General features: G+C 40.6%; 1 protein-coding gene across 1 annotated transcript in view; it reads right to left on the reverse strand.

The window, feature by feature from the left end:
• Positions 1 to 13,579, reverse strand: part of LOC107725603 (plexin-A4-like) — a 220,866-nt gene that overhangs the window by 45,253 nt on the left and 162,034 nt on the right. Inside the window, exons 8-12 of the mRNA XM_016534921.1 lie at positions 12,253 to 12,352; positions 12,038 to 12,152; positions 5,353 to 5,553; positions 4,822 to 4,918; positions 2,626 to 2,816 (exon numbers count right to left, since the gene is read on the reverse strand). Coding sequence (XP_016390407.1) covers positions 2,626 to 2,816; positions 4,822 to 4,918; positions 5,353 to 5,553; positions 12,038 to 12,152; positions 12,253 to 12,352 — 704 coding nt within the window. The remainder of the gene's footprint in view (positions 1 to 2,625; positions 2,817 to 4,821; positions 4,919 to 5,352; positions 5,554 to 12,037; positions 12,153 to 12,252; positions 12,353 to 13,579) is intronic.

Here is a 13,579-nt window from a genome sequence, read left to right on the forward strand (position 1 = left end):
TATACTCAGCCTCCAACTCACACACTGGCGAGTAAAATCTGAGAATTTATTAGCCATTGGCTAATATTAGACATCATTTAGTCGCCCAGAGTGAAGATTTAGTCGCATATGCGAGTGATTGATTTACTCGGTAGAGGGTTGATTCATATATATGTTTAAGTATATACTTAAGTATATACTATAAAACTATAACATTTTTAACACGAAGCGCTTACAATGTGCGCATCCGGTGTGCAGAATGATGCGCTTGAATTAAGCGCTTCGTGTTAAAAACTGCAAAGCACAAAGGGAAGAGAAATTGATGCGTAGTGTATTATATCTGTGCAACTGTTATTGAGCCTTTCTTTAAACAGTTTTAAATTTGAGTTACTGTGCACGTTAAAAACAATTTATAGTCTTTTCTATGCCCGTGTTTTGTTCTCACAGACACCCGGTAGCAAGTAACAAAACAACATTAAACTCCGGCAAGAAGATAAAGTCCTTTTTGCAAAATCATAGCCATGTATTTACAAATCAAGTATAATGGGAATTGGGAACACAGAATGATCTTGGAGAGAGCTTTACCGAGCTGACTGCTGTAACCGAATGCGACCAGGGTTTAAAGGCTGAACGAATGACTGACAGCCACAGCGGAGAAAAGAGTTTGTGTGAACTTTAATGTAAGGACTTAAATATTCATATGTAGCTCACATTAAGCTATCGTATGGCTTCAGAAGTAACACAGAATAATTCGCACAATCGGGGGAAAAAAATAAAAATAAAAAATCTCGGATTTGGATCGACCCTCTCTGACCGATACCCGATCCGAGAAAAATGGCACTATCGGAGCCGATACCCGATATGAATATCGGATCGGCGCATCCCTAAAACATACCAGTGTACTACGAACACACCCTGTCTGGACCAAGCATTTTAAGGAACATTATTGTACTGTTGTAATTTATCTCTCCAGTAATTCAGTTTAATCAGAGTTTTCCTCTTCTACGTATGATACTACCAATGTCTTTACAATGCCCTTAGGGCCTTATAGCTTTTTGGGACATCTTTATGATACGCCAAATGATTATTAAAAAAAATGAAATAACAGACCCACTTTACTGATACTTTACTGGAAAGTCATTGTAAAACTGCAACCTTCCGCTGAGAGAATGAAGCAGGAGTGTAGATGAGTATGAGCTGGAGAGAGAAACAGAGTAGTCTCTTTTCATTAGGAGATGGGGAGTTGATTAGATTTGTGACTTTGACAAGCTAATTGACGGTTGTTGGAGGAAAAGCACTTAATCACCATCCACTTCAATGTCAGCGAAAGATTCCTCATCTACAATGTCACAGTAATAGTGCATTAGAATACATTATGACCTGTGAGCCGATCAATTGAAAGAAAGACGCCGAGAGTGATAATCAGAGAGAGTGAGAGTATTTATGAGGTGCGAGGAGAGCTCGGATCTGGAGATGGAATAAAAATAGAGGAGCTCAGTCCAGGAATTCCCTTCACAATACCCACAGCTCTGCTTGGCTTACTTCCATTTCAGACTTTCAATGTGTTAATTGGCAATTAGAACCTCAGCTCTGATCAAACAAAGCACTGAAGTGATTGTTTGAAGTGATAGTGGTGACCAATTTTATACAGATTGCAGAATGAATTGTGCAGCTTGTTGAGGATAGGCATACTTTTACTTTTCTAATTGATTGGACACATGATGGATGATAAAACTAGTCAAAAAATCTACTTCATTCCAGTACTTTCTATAATTTTTCTTGTATTTTTCTGTGAATGAGCGTTTCCTCGTGACAACAAGTTTCTGAGTTTGATTAACAAGCTTCAGACACAACTGCTGTTCGTCATTCAGAGCCTGTGGCACTCAAACAGGTAGCGTTCCCTTTCTGCTATATGTTCATCAATCATTTTGATGGGGCGCTACAGATGGAGTTGATGGTGCAGAGGCTTCAATGTTCCTCCTCTCCTCCATCCTTCCACTCTTCCTCGCCATTCTTTCACCCTCAGTATTCTGCCCAAGGTCACACTTCCATCATAACTCTTTCAGCAATGCACCCATCTGTTCCTCCTCCACCTTTTGCTTCAGTTTATATCAACTGTTCTTCTTCACAATGATGGTTAACCATAAAACATGCATATTTCAGTGAGTACAACTGAGCATTTCTGTCACATTTGTTTATGTTACCAGAGTTTTATTGTACCTGTGGAACATAATATACTGAGAATGACAAAAGCTCAGACATTTATGATTTAACAGATAGTTTAAGCTTGACTCTAAATAAGATTGTTTCAGCATTTAGAGTTCACCTTTGAGAACCTTTTCACCTCTAAACCAGTTGTAAAAGTCCAGGCTTGGCACTGGGAAAGACCCCAAATGTCATGGGTAGTGACCTATATATACTGTCTACAGTGGGGTCCAAAAGTCTGAGACCACATTGAAAATCTTCTATACAACATCTAATTCAAACCAGGAAATTTTAGAATAAAAAATAATTAAAAGTGATGTAAAATGAATTGGATTAGAAACCAAATCAGAAAACTGAAAAACAGATGCATTTCCTTTAGTGATCTCACACTTCTGGGCTCTATACGGTCTATTTTGTGTGTGGATTGGTGCACAGTTTTACCTTTGTGATTCTGGGGTGCGTGCACTTGCTATTGATGCCATTGTGCTCAAGCCACATGCTCTGCGGGTGAGGACAGTGCTGTTTCAGAGAGCAACGGTTCTCTCCCTTACACCACACACAGCCGAACAGAGGGTCCGCCTTCAGACACAGTCCACAGCTCTCCCGCCGTGCGTCACACTTGTACAGGTGCACTGCGGATACAGGGAAGGCAAAGGGCAAGTCAGGTTGGGAGACCCATGGGACATTGATCAAAGCAAAATGGAAACTGATGTAATTTGCAGCAATGGCTTGAAGTACTTCTAAAATAATGATTAAAAATATAGAATCAAAATCATATAGTTCCCAATTCGCTGGTTTCCTCTCAGCTCTGAAGATAACTGCTCATCTCCTCCTCTCCCTGGTACAGCGATATTATGTTTCATCTCCATGGCAACCAAAAAGGCATTTTTAATTGCTATTAGATGCTTGTATGATCTGTCCATCAACTGCTGCCCCCTGAGTGGCTCCCCCTCAGTGGGAACCAAGAGAGAAATCTCACATACTTTACTTCCCCTCTTAAATTAGCCTAACCTTCACACACACACAGACCCACACACACACCACTTTAATAACACTCAGACACATTCGTGCTATGTTCATTGATTTGGATTAAAGCAGGGGCACGTTTAACTTGAATCCAAATCCCATTTCATATCAATGAAACTGTTTTCAGAACTTCTAGTCTTGACATTGGGCATACATGTTTAAAAATCTCTGAGGGCTCAGTCTGCCTCTGCAATTACGTTGAATTTTATTTTAATACCCAGGGCATCTTTTTAAGTGAAAAAAAAATAATTTTCTTAATCAGTATTTTTGTCTTGTTTTTGTCTTCCAGTAAAACATCTAAACATCCATTTGATGAAAACCACTTGAGAAGCAAAATTGCATAACATTAAGATGTGATATCATGGATTAAGTTATTTTTCTTACCCCACTTGAAATTTTTTAAGCAAAAATCTGGGAAAAAAAGGTGTATATATATATATATATATATATGTGTGTGTGTGTGTGTGTGTGTGTGTGTATATATGTGCTGTAAAATGATTACTCGTGATTAATCACATAATATATGTGTGTGTACTGTGTATATTTATGTATATATAAATACACACACATGCATGTATATATTTAAGAAAAATAAGTTATGTTTATATATTCAATATATTTATATATAATATAAATTATATGAATATAAATACATGTAAATATTTTCAAAATATATACTGTATGTGTGTGTATTTGCGATTAATCGTTTCACAGCTGTAAATATTTTCAAAATATATACTGTATGTGTGTGTATTTGCGATTAATCGTTTCACAGCACTAAATATATATATTATAATAACATAATACTACATATATTGTTCAATTATTTTATAACAAAATAGACTATATTATGACAAATTATTATAGGCAAATTATGATCAGATAAAATATTGTGTGAAAATAGCAACCAATAAAATAGCAAATTTTGTGTGAAAACAGCAACCAATAAATAATTAATTCAAGAACATCATCTTCAGTTGTGAAAAATCTATGCTATGAACTTCACATATTTCGAAAAGCTAGCATTCGATTCAACCAATCAGATGAAGGCTTTGAAACTCCAGAAGTATTTCCCATTTTGTGTGCTTTATGCATCAGACATTCAGCCAACGGTCTGCTAATGCGTGAAAATTATTCAAGGTTTCATATTGGATTAGGTTTGTACTGGGTTGAGTTTAAATTCATTATATTTAGTTGTCATTATTATATCTCTCTTCCTCTCTGTAGAAAGTGTTTGTTGGCCAACGAACAGCTGTCTTTGACTACAGATCTCTGACTGGCTGTCTAACAGGTGGATACACACACAGGTTAATTTAACACACACTTAAAGACTATGGAAGATCTAATTGTCACAGCATGTCTCTGACCTTCTGTGTGGTGCAAAGATATACACACAGGGAGGAGATGAGAGGTGTGAACATGAGATATTGTGATATATTCAGTTAAACAGAAGGTCAAAAAAAGACAGAAATAAAGAGGAAGAAGTTACGCAAAAACAGAGGCTACCCGCAGTCAACTCCATCAGGATGTCAGGGGATGGATGCTGCAAGTCTGTTGCTATGGAGACTGAATCCAGAGGTACTAGCAGGGCTGCCGGATCAGAGGCCTCACCTTTGTTTTGGGTCGGGTTGTCAATGCTGAAGTCTCCATTCCAGATGACCGTCAGATCCACAGGGAGGCTACTCCTCTCCATCCCATCATACGAGTACTGTAGCCATGGGAACAGAGTCAGAAAGAGAAAGAGAGAGAGAGAGAAAGAGAGAGAGAGAGAAACATTTACTAGTTGTGTTCTGCCGGAAGAGCGCTTTTATCATTCCTGGCAGGTTCATCCTCGGGTAAGTCATCACAGCACACAGTGGAGAAGACTCCAAAATCCTACACTGCTGATGCTGGGAGAACAAGCAAACATGCACTAAATATTCAGGACAGAACGCACTTGCGACTAAAATAAGCTGCTCTCACACAATCTCCAAACAACCGCTCGCTTTTATCACGTCTTAAGACTTTTTGTGTTGCTTAAAATTCTGCACCTTGTTTCTGAGAGTACCCTTGTGTCCACAGACAAATTCGCTGAAACGTTTACTGAACACACTCCCATACACACACACACACACACACACACACACACACACAGAGTCTCACCGATGTATTCTGGCACTGTACGCTGGAGCTGTTGAAGCGGAGGGCGGGAACTCTCTGCTCCACACCCTGTATTGTGAGTACACACTCGTACCCGCGCTGACCCGACTGTGGCTGGGGCAGGTTCTTGGCCCGAAGGGTGATGGGTTTCACCACATTCACTGGAACCAGGATACGATCAGCTGGAAGCAGCTGAGGACATTCCTGCAGGAGAACAACAAATTGCAAGGTCAAAAACAAACCAAAAAGTATCCCTTATTAACACAAGTCAGAAACTCCCTGGTGTTTCTTCTCAGAGTGTGAGCCCAACAAATCCTCAAAATGGGCATGAGCCTGTTCTTAGCATCAAAATCCATCTTGACTGCTCCTTAGGCTGAAAGTACGGGCCAATAACGATGGTCTGAAGCTCATTAACATGGCTGAATTGCTCTGGGGCAGAGTTTAAAAAAGCCATTATAGATAATTTGAGAGGCTATCTACAAAAAGAATAAAAGTGAGTGCCGTTAATTCAAGCAGACAAAAATATGTAATTTTAAAGGAAGAAAGAGGATAAAGAACTCTAGTGTGTTTTTTTTCTCTATGTCCCTGACTAAAATCTATAAGACTGATGTAACGCTGTCTTTCGGATACTACGAAAGAAAGCAACGAGGTGGCGCAGAGTGGTATTTATGCAGTGCAGGGCGTTCAAAGTGCTCAGGCGGCTTTTGTAAGATGAATACAAACTGAGGTGCTATCTGGACCAAAGCGGCTATGGAATGCAGATTGAATACTGAGTGTGAATTTAAAGATGCACCGCAGTCCGACTGCAGCGAGGTAATATTTTGTATGGGCATGAGGTTGATCCATAAACCCCTTTCATTTTAACTTTCATACCGGATATTTACAGTACAGGAGACACTTAGTGTTTCACTTCACCACACATGAATGCACACCTTTGCAAGCACACCAATGCTGGTAAGCATAAACACTTATCTTAACATGCCAAATAAACAAATACACCACCCACATGCATAATTGCAGTCTTAAATAAAACAGCATAGACACTACAACACGCCGATTCTCATATCTCCACCCACACAGGCTCCAGATATTAAAGTCATCAGTAAATGCCGGGCGTAAAACGCACACCCATTCAGCCGAGGGCAGCCTTACTGTGACCCGACATTCAGGTCTCTAAATCCCCATTTAGACCCCTCTCACCTTTATAATAGCTACCCAGCCCCGTGGTCTACAAGGGCCTCTCTAAGTCCTTCCCTAGACCACCCTCCAAGGATTTATCTCCCTATTACTCTGATATAATGTGAACATGTTTATTGGCAGTGGTCTTAGTCATAAATAAGGCACGACCAGGGAAAACCGCCCACTAAAACACCAATATCTCCCTCCATCCGCACCCAAGTCTCTCCGGTATGTGCTTTCGTCTTTGAGGAAGGTGTCTGGCCGGTCCCCCCTCTCTCCACGCCTCTTATTGACGGATGAGCAGAGCTCCGCTGGCAGCTTTATGTGAAGGGAGATTGACTCCAAGCATAACTACACTATAATTGAAGGCTGGGAGCCTCTAATATGGAGTCTTCGGAGACACTGAAGACTAGGGCCAGGTTATTAAGTCTTTACAAGGAGGCAGAGAAGAAAGGACAGAGATAGACACAATGAGGAGAGAAAGCTGGACGGGAACAAATGAAACGCTCTATTGATAATTTTGAAACCTAAGGCTGCTTCCATTTCAGGCCTCAATATACGATTTGTCACCAAAAACTTTGAAGGACACTATGACGAATACATCACCATGTCAGCATCCAACTAGATCTTGTGGTCTTGCTGCTTTGAACATAATTGAAGCAGATCAAAAAAAGTGGCCACACTTCCTGTCTTGAGGCTCAGAAAGAGAGCCAGTGTCCGTTGAGTCCAGGAAGAGAATGATTCCTGTAGCCTCAAGCCAGACACAGCTGAAGAGTCTTACTGGAAGAGACATTAATAAAAAATGCAGAGACGTTAATTCAACACTGCGGTTTCCGTCCTTGTCCATGACGCGTGTCAAATCTGACAAGAGGTGCCCGAGGCAGCTCATTTGAGGTGGGAAAACAAAGCAGGGTTTGATTAAAAAATAGGGAAATTATTATTAAGAATAGGCATTTTACAGATAAAAGAGGCTCTTGAGAGTGTGTTTACAGTCTTGGTCTGAGCAAGAGAGGCCTGAGGGTGAGCTGAAGCATAATGATGTATTTGTCAAAGGGACGTGGAGTGAGGCAGACAGCAATTGGTCTCTCGATTGTTTACTACTGGGGGGGGCTGCATTCAACTCACTGCAGCTGAATCTCCAACGTCTCACGAACAGGACTGATATAATTAGACGCTGAAGAAAGAGATACTGTAGGTGGGAGAAAAGATTGAAGTTCAGTGTGTGCGCTTCTGTTAAAGATGCGCCGAGACAAAGATAGTCATTGAGTGCGAGCAGGGAGGAAGACACCCTGGCACAGAGAACAGAGGGTAGCGAGCTGGCACGGAGTGATAGTTCCATAATTAGAGCTGTTTGAGTATGTATGCATAATGGCAGCGTTCAGTCGGGTAGAAGATGAAACACCTAATTCTCTCCACAGCTCTTGCGGTGTTAGCTGGATGATTACCGAGGCTTCCCTGCACTCCTTGTGCTTTAGCGTGCCTCCCTACCGCCACGGGCAAAAACCCTCCCCTCCCGTTCCTTGCCACATTTCACTTCCTGCGGCATCACGCGTGTTCTTATCTTCTCTTACCTCTGACACTTCCCTCCTTTTCATCTGTTTGTTTTCACTCTCGCTCCCCTCCCGAGTTGGTCTTTTCTTCTTCAAGTGTTGTCCTCCACCTCGATCTAAATGATTTTTACCTCAAAGTTTCTCCCTGAGGGCCGTAGGCGAAGCAGAGAGGCCATCTCACGGTTCTAACTCAGACCCAAATCCTCCTACTCACAATCTGCAGCTCATTGCACAAAGCTGCCAATTTTGCCTGTCAATTAACATCTTAATAAGATGGTAGAGACTGCACTGGATCGATCAGTTCCTGCTTCCCACAACTCTCTCCTTTGCTTTCTTTCTCTCATCTACCTCCATATTGTTCCAAAATTGAGTGAGCTGCCTTGCTTCCTACTGTCTACATAGGCAGCTTGTTGTAACAGTCAAGGAACCCTCAAGTGACTCATTTGGACAAATACTTACCATGCCAAGCGCATTGAAGACTCCTCTCACAAAATGTGGTATTGTAAGAAGCATAAATATATTAGGTATTGTTGCATAAAATTATCTCATACTTTTTTTTGTAAAATTTATATGTTACTTTCCGGTCTATTTAGGCATAAGCATTCAGATAAAAAGGTTTATAAGTTCATGTGAATTGGTCTAGTGTCAAGGTTTTGACTGTTAGTGTATCTATTATTCAAAATCACACCACAATTTCATATTACCCATCGGTAAGGCATGTAAACAGGCACTTTGCAATTCCTAAAAGGATGTTAAAAAGCCAAGCCATAACAGAAGTTGTTAGCTAAAGTGCAGTGGATATCTGGATGTCAGACCGGTGTGCGTTTAGTCATGCAGCATTACGTCAGCGGCCAAGAGTGAGACATGGGGGACCAACACAGTCAGCAACTGACAGGATTCAGCACTATCCTTAGTATACACACTCTCGCCAGAGAGGAAATCAAGACCTGTATAGGAGAGTTAGATTAGCTGTACTATGATGGAAAAACAGTGTTTAATCCAAATCCCTGGACTGAACAATCAAAAACAACCATGACTACATAATTCTATATTAATTCCATAATTCTGAAACAATTTCAGGGAAATATGACAAAATTTACTAGGCTTACTATCAACCATTAGTTAATCCACTGACAGTGCTTACCTCAAAGCATCTGACACACTTTACCCCACAGCTACTATTTTGGAAAAAAAAAAGGCCGTAGGCGAAGCAGAGAGGCCATCTCACGGTTCTAACTCAGACCCAAATCCTCCTACTCACAATCTGCAGCTCATTGCACAAAGCTGCCAATTTTGCCTGTCAATTAACATCTTAATAAGATGGTAGAGACTGCACTGGATCGATCAGTTCCTGCTTCCCACAACTCTCTCCTTTGCTTTCTTTCTCTCATCTACCTCCATATTGTTCCAAAATTGAGTGAGCTGCCTTGCTTCCTACTGTCTACATAGGCAGCTTGTTGTAACAGTCAAGGAACCTCAAGTGACTCATTTGGACAAATACTTACCATGCCAAGCGCATTGAAGACTCCTCTCACAAAATGTGGTATTGTAAGAAGCATAAATATATTAGGTATTGTTGCATAAAATTCTCTCATACTTTTTTTTGTAAAATTTATATGTTACTTTCCGGTCTATTTAGGCATAAGCATTCAGATAAAAAGGTTTATAAGTTCATGTGAATTGGTCTAGTGTCAAGGTTTTGACTGTTAGTGTATCTATTATTCAAAATCACACCACAATTTCATATTACCCATCGGTAAGGCATGTAAACAGGCACTTTGCAATTCCTAAAAGGATGTTAAAAAGCCAAGCCATAACAGAAGTTGTTAGCTAAAGTGCAGTGGATATCTGGATGTCAGACCGGTGTGCGTTTAGTCATGCAGCATTACGTCAGCGGCCAAGAGTGAGACATGGGGGACCAACACAGTCAGCAACTGACAGGATTCAGCACTATCCTTAGTATACACACTCTCGCCAGAGAGGAAATCAAGACCTGTATAGGAGAGTTAGATTAGCTGTACTATGATGGAAAAACAGTGTTTAATCCAAATCCCTGGACTGAACAATCAAAAACAACCATGACTACATAATTCTATATTAATTCCATAATTCTGAAACAATTTCAGGGAAATATGACAAAATTTACTAGGCTTACTATCAACCATTAGTTAATCCACTGACAGTGCTTACCTCAAAGCATCTGACACACTTTACCCCACAGCTACTATTTTGGAAAAAAAAAATTGTATTTAATAATTATTGATAGGCAAAACAAATGTGCATGGTTTTGTACAATGGCAATTTATCAAAATACAGGACATATTTCTACCTGGAAAAGTTTGCCATCACAACACTTTTTACTTGCCATATAGAAACTCCTTTAAAAATGCTAATCACTTTTCTCACATGCATTTTATGCCAAGTTCCCCTACTTTATATAACAGGATAACACTAATACAGTACATCCTTTTCACTAGATAATTTATGATGCAAAACTAGAAAATCTGATAAAAATTTGTTAAACTTACAGAGAAGCAAAGGATGTGACTTAGAATATTTGAATTTTGCCACTAAACAATTTCTCTTTCTGTTGTTGTTAAACAAAAAACAAGTGTCACACAAACTGAAATATGATAATGAAACAAAAAGCAGACAGCTTAAGAAGACCCGTCAGATATTTAAATGTGAGAGACTGTGAATAGCACACACACTGTTGCTAAATCTTGCCAGAGACGACATTCTGATGCCGTGGCACGTTTTGTTTGTTTGAATGTGGACTGTTCTCCTGTGCTCATGGGTGCATACTGAAACAAGCTCTGACTACAGGGGGGCTTCTCACTTCCAAAAACCATTGAAAGACAAGTCTGGATTATTCAGATCACTCTCAGCAATCCCTTAATTGGAATAAAACACAGAAATTCATCTGCGGAAGGTCAATGCAAAAGGTCATCTCATTTCTCCATGCAAAGTTGACTCGTCAGCGTCTGCTCGGAGGATTTGCACGGTAAACATCGCTGGTCATTAATTCCAAGCCACCCGGAGTTTGGAAGCGGCTCTGAGACCTCCAGTATGAGGGGTTAATGAAATCCAAATTAAACTCATTAACCGGACAAAACACCTGCCTTAAAACAAAAATCAAACAAAAACATCCAGTGGAAATGTCATTAACGTGCTAATATTCAGTCGCTGCTTTGTGTGCAAGTCGCTCGACACACAATAGGGAATCCTAATATTAAACTGGTCAATATTGACAGCGTGTCCATTTGATAATTGGAACGCCAAATGCTGGCAGCCTGAGAAACGCTCTGTTAAGAGATGTTAATGAATGCTAAATGATGAGGCTACACATTTGTGTGGCTAAAACACATAGCCTCGGGGGGGGGGCAGGTGTCCTCATAATTCATTACGCATTTCAAAGCTAAGCACACAAGCACGATGTACATAATCGTATCTTCATGGTAGCTGCCGATTTCTCTTCAGTTGTGTGACACAAATGAAATAAACACATTATGATCAGCGCCATGTAGACCCTCGGGGAGGGATTAAAGGGCGTTTCAGTGATACAAACTCGATGGCTCGACCCTCCTTGGCATCTCGGAGAGTGAGCTAGGAAAGGGTTTAGCTCCAGCAAAAAGCACAGAGCCCCAACAGCAGCTTTTAATTTATCTGATGGGCCTGCGGTGGCCTCCAGGCATGCAAGTAGTGCCAATATTATTGATAATTTACATGGAATAAGATGTTGGTGGGAATCCAGACAGAAATATGAGAGATTAATGAGAATTAAGTCAAATTCAAAGCCATCAGATGTGCTCATCGTGACGGGGTGATGCTGGGTAACTTCTCACAATCAGGACGTGACCTGAACTGTACTCCTTCACCAATCAAATCAATTAAGTTCAATTGAGAATGATGAGGGTCAATTACAAAACTCGATGTGTGACCAATCACAAGTAACTCACCTCTGGCTGTTTGACACGACCCTCCTGGAAAGAGCAGCTACTCGGATCGTGGGTGCACGTGTGACGGTATTTGCACCAGTGGCACTGGTATGGGCTTCCAACACAGGACAGACACCTGGGATAGGCAACGGGTGTGGATTAATGCAGTTAGATTGAGTGTTCGTGAAAGTATACACGACTGCACTAAAATCATTGCAAATATAAAAGATACTCACGACTTGTGAACGCTGCAGTTGTAGAAGACAAAGCTAGTGTTGGCAAAAGCTAGTCCTGTCTCCTTTGACTTGAGGTAGAGCTGGACAATCTGATGGTCACCTAAGAGGTGGAGGAGGGGAAACATTAAGAGTGTTGAAATAGCGGATAGTGTGCTGCCCACAGAAATATCAGTTTAAAGCCCAATGAGCTGCCTACAGAGACCACAGTTTGTTCAAAAAGGTGGGTGACAATGAACTGCAACAAGGTTTACTCAATATTTGTCTTATAATAAGACACTTTACAGTATATACCAAGGTGGTTAACTTATATTATGATGAAAGGGAGAAAGTGCAGTGAGCAATATGGCATAATATGTCCGTTTAGCTCCGGTTCCCATAGAAACAGTCCTGAAATGCGCACTTGGTACTGTACATGTGCATTGACTTGACCAACCTTATATATATACTCTTTTTTTTAACATAACATTTAACAGTTTGTTACTTCCTCGTACACTGACTTTGCTTGAAAGTGATTTTGAGTCTACTGTGCATTTTAGTGCTTAGAGTTTAAGGCTGTAAAATACCAAACCCACTCTACCAAACTCTATATAGCAAACTAGCAGTTATCTTTTATACATACAAGCTAAGGGTCTTAATAGCAAGTAGGTTATATAGTGTGTGGATTCAGGTGACTGCTCCTGAAAACCCTTCCTAAAAAAACATTCTTGAAGAAGAGGAAGAGAGAGACAGAGCGAGAGAAAGAAACCTGTATGAGTTAATGGAAATGTGGCACAAAAGTGCCCATCTTCAGTGTGTTTTTGTCTGAGCTAAGCTCATGTTTAATTCAACATGCCGGACACGATATCTCCCCTCTCGAAGGAAGATCTTACTTTTTCACCCTCTCTATCTATTCCTGTCTCTCCTTTTTTCGCATACTATTCTTCAACCTCTTTCTTGTTCTCCTAAAGCACTCCCCTTCCCTGTCATGCGACGTTTCTTCAACAAAGAGCGAACCATTCATCAATCACTGTAAAGTGTGCCTGACAATGAATCTGTCCTAATTAGTTCACCTAAATGTTACCTTGATGGCTGGTATCTCCGGAGTGTGTGTGCATGTGTGTGCGCAAGCCCGCTGCAGAGTGTGTCTGCCTTTAATGAGTCACTCAGGATACACACTGTTACCATGACACTAAGAAACGGAAGGAAAGTGAGGAATATGGGAGAGAGAGCAAATAAATGACCTATAACTGCAGGGGTATGCATATGTGTGCACAGAGAATCCATAAAAACACATCATGATCCACAACTTTAACGTTTTTTTTTATGATTTATCCAGGGCCGCAAGGGC

Source organism: Sinocyclocheilus rhinocerous, unplaced genomic scaffold, assembly GCF_001515625.1.
Source record: "Sinocyclocheilus rhinocerous isolate Xijiao unplaced genomic scaffold, SAMN03320098_v1.1 scaffold153, whole genome shotgun sequence".
NCBI classification, from domain to species: Eukaryota; Metazoa; Chordata; class Actinopteri; order Cypriniformes; family Cyprinidae; genus Sinocyclocheilus; species Sinocyclocheilus rhinocerous.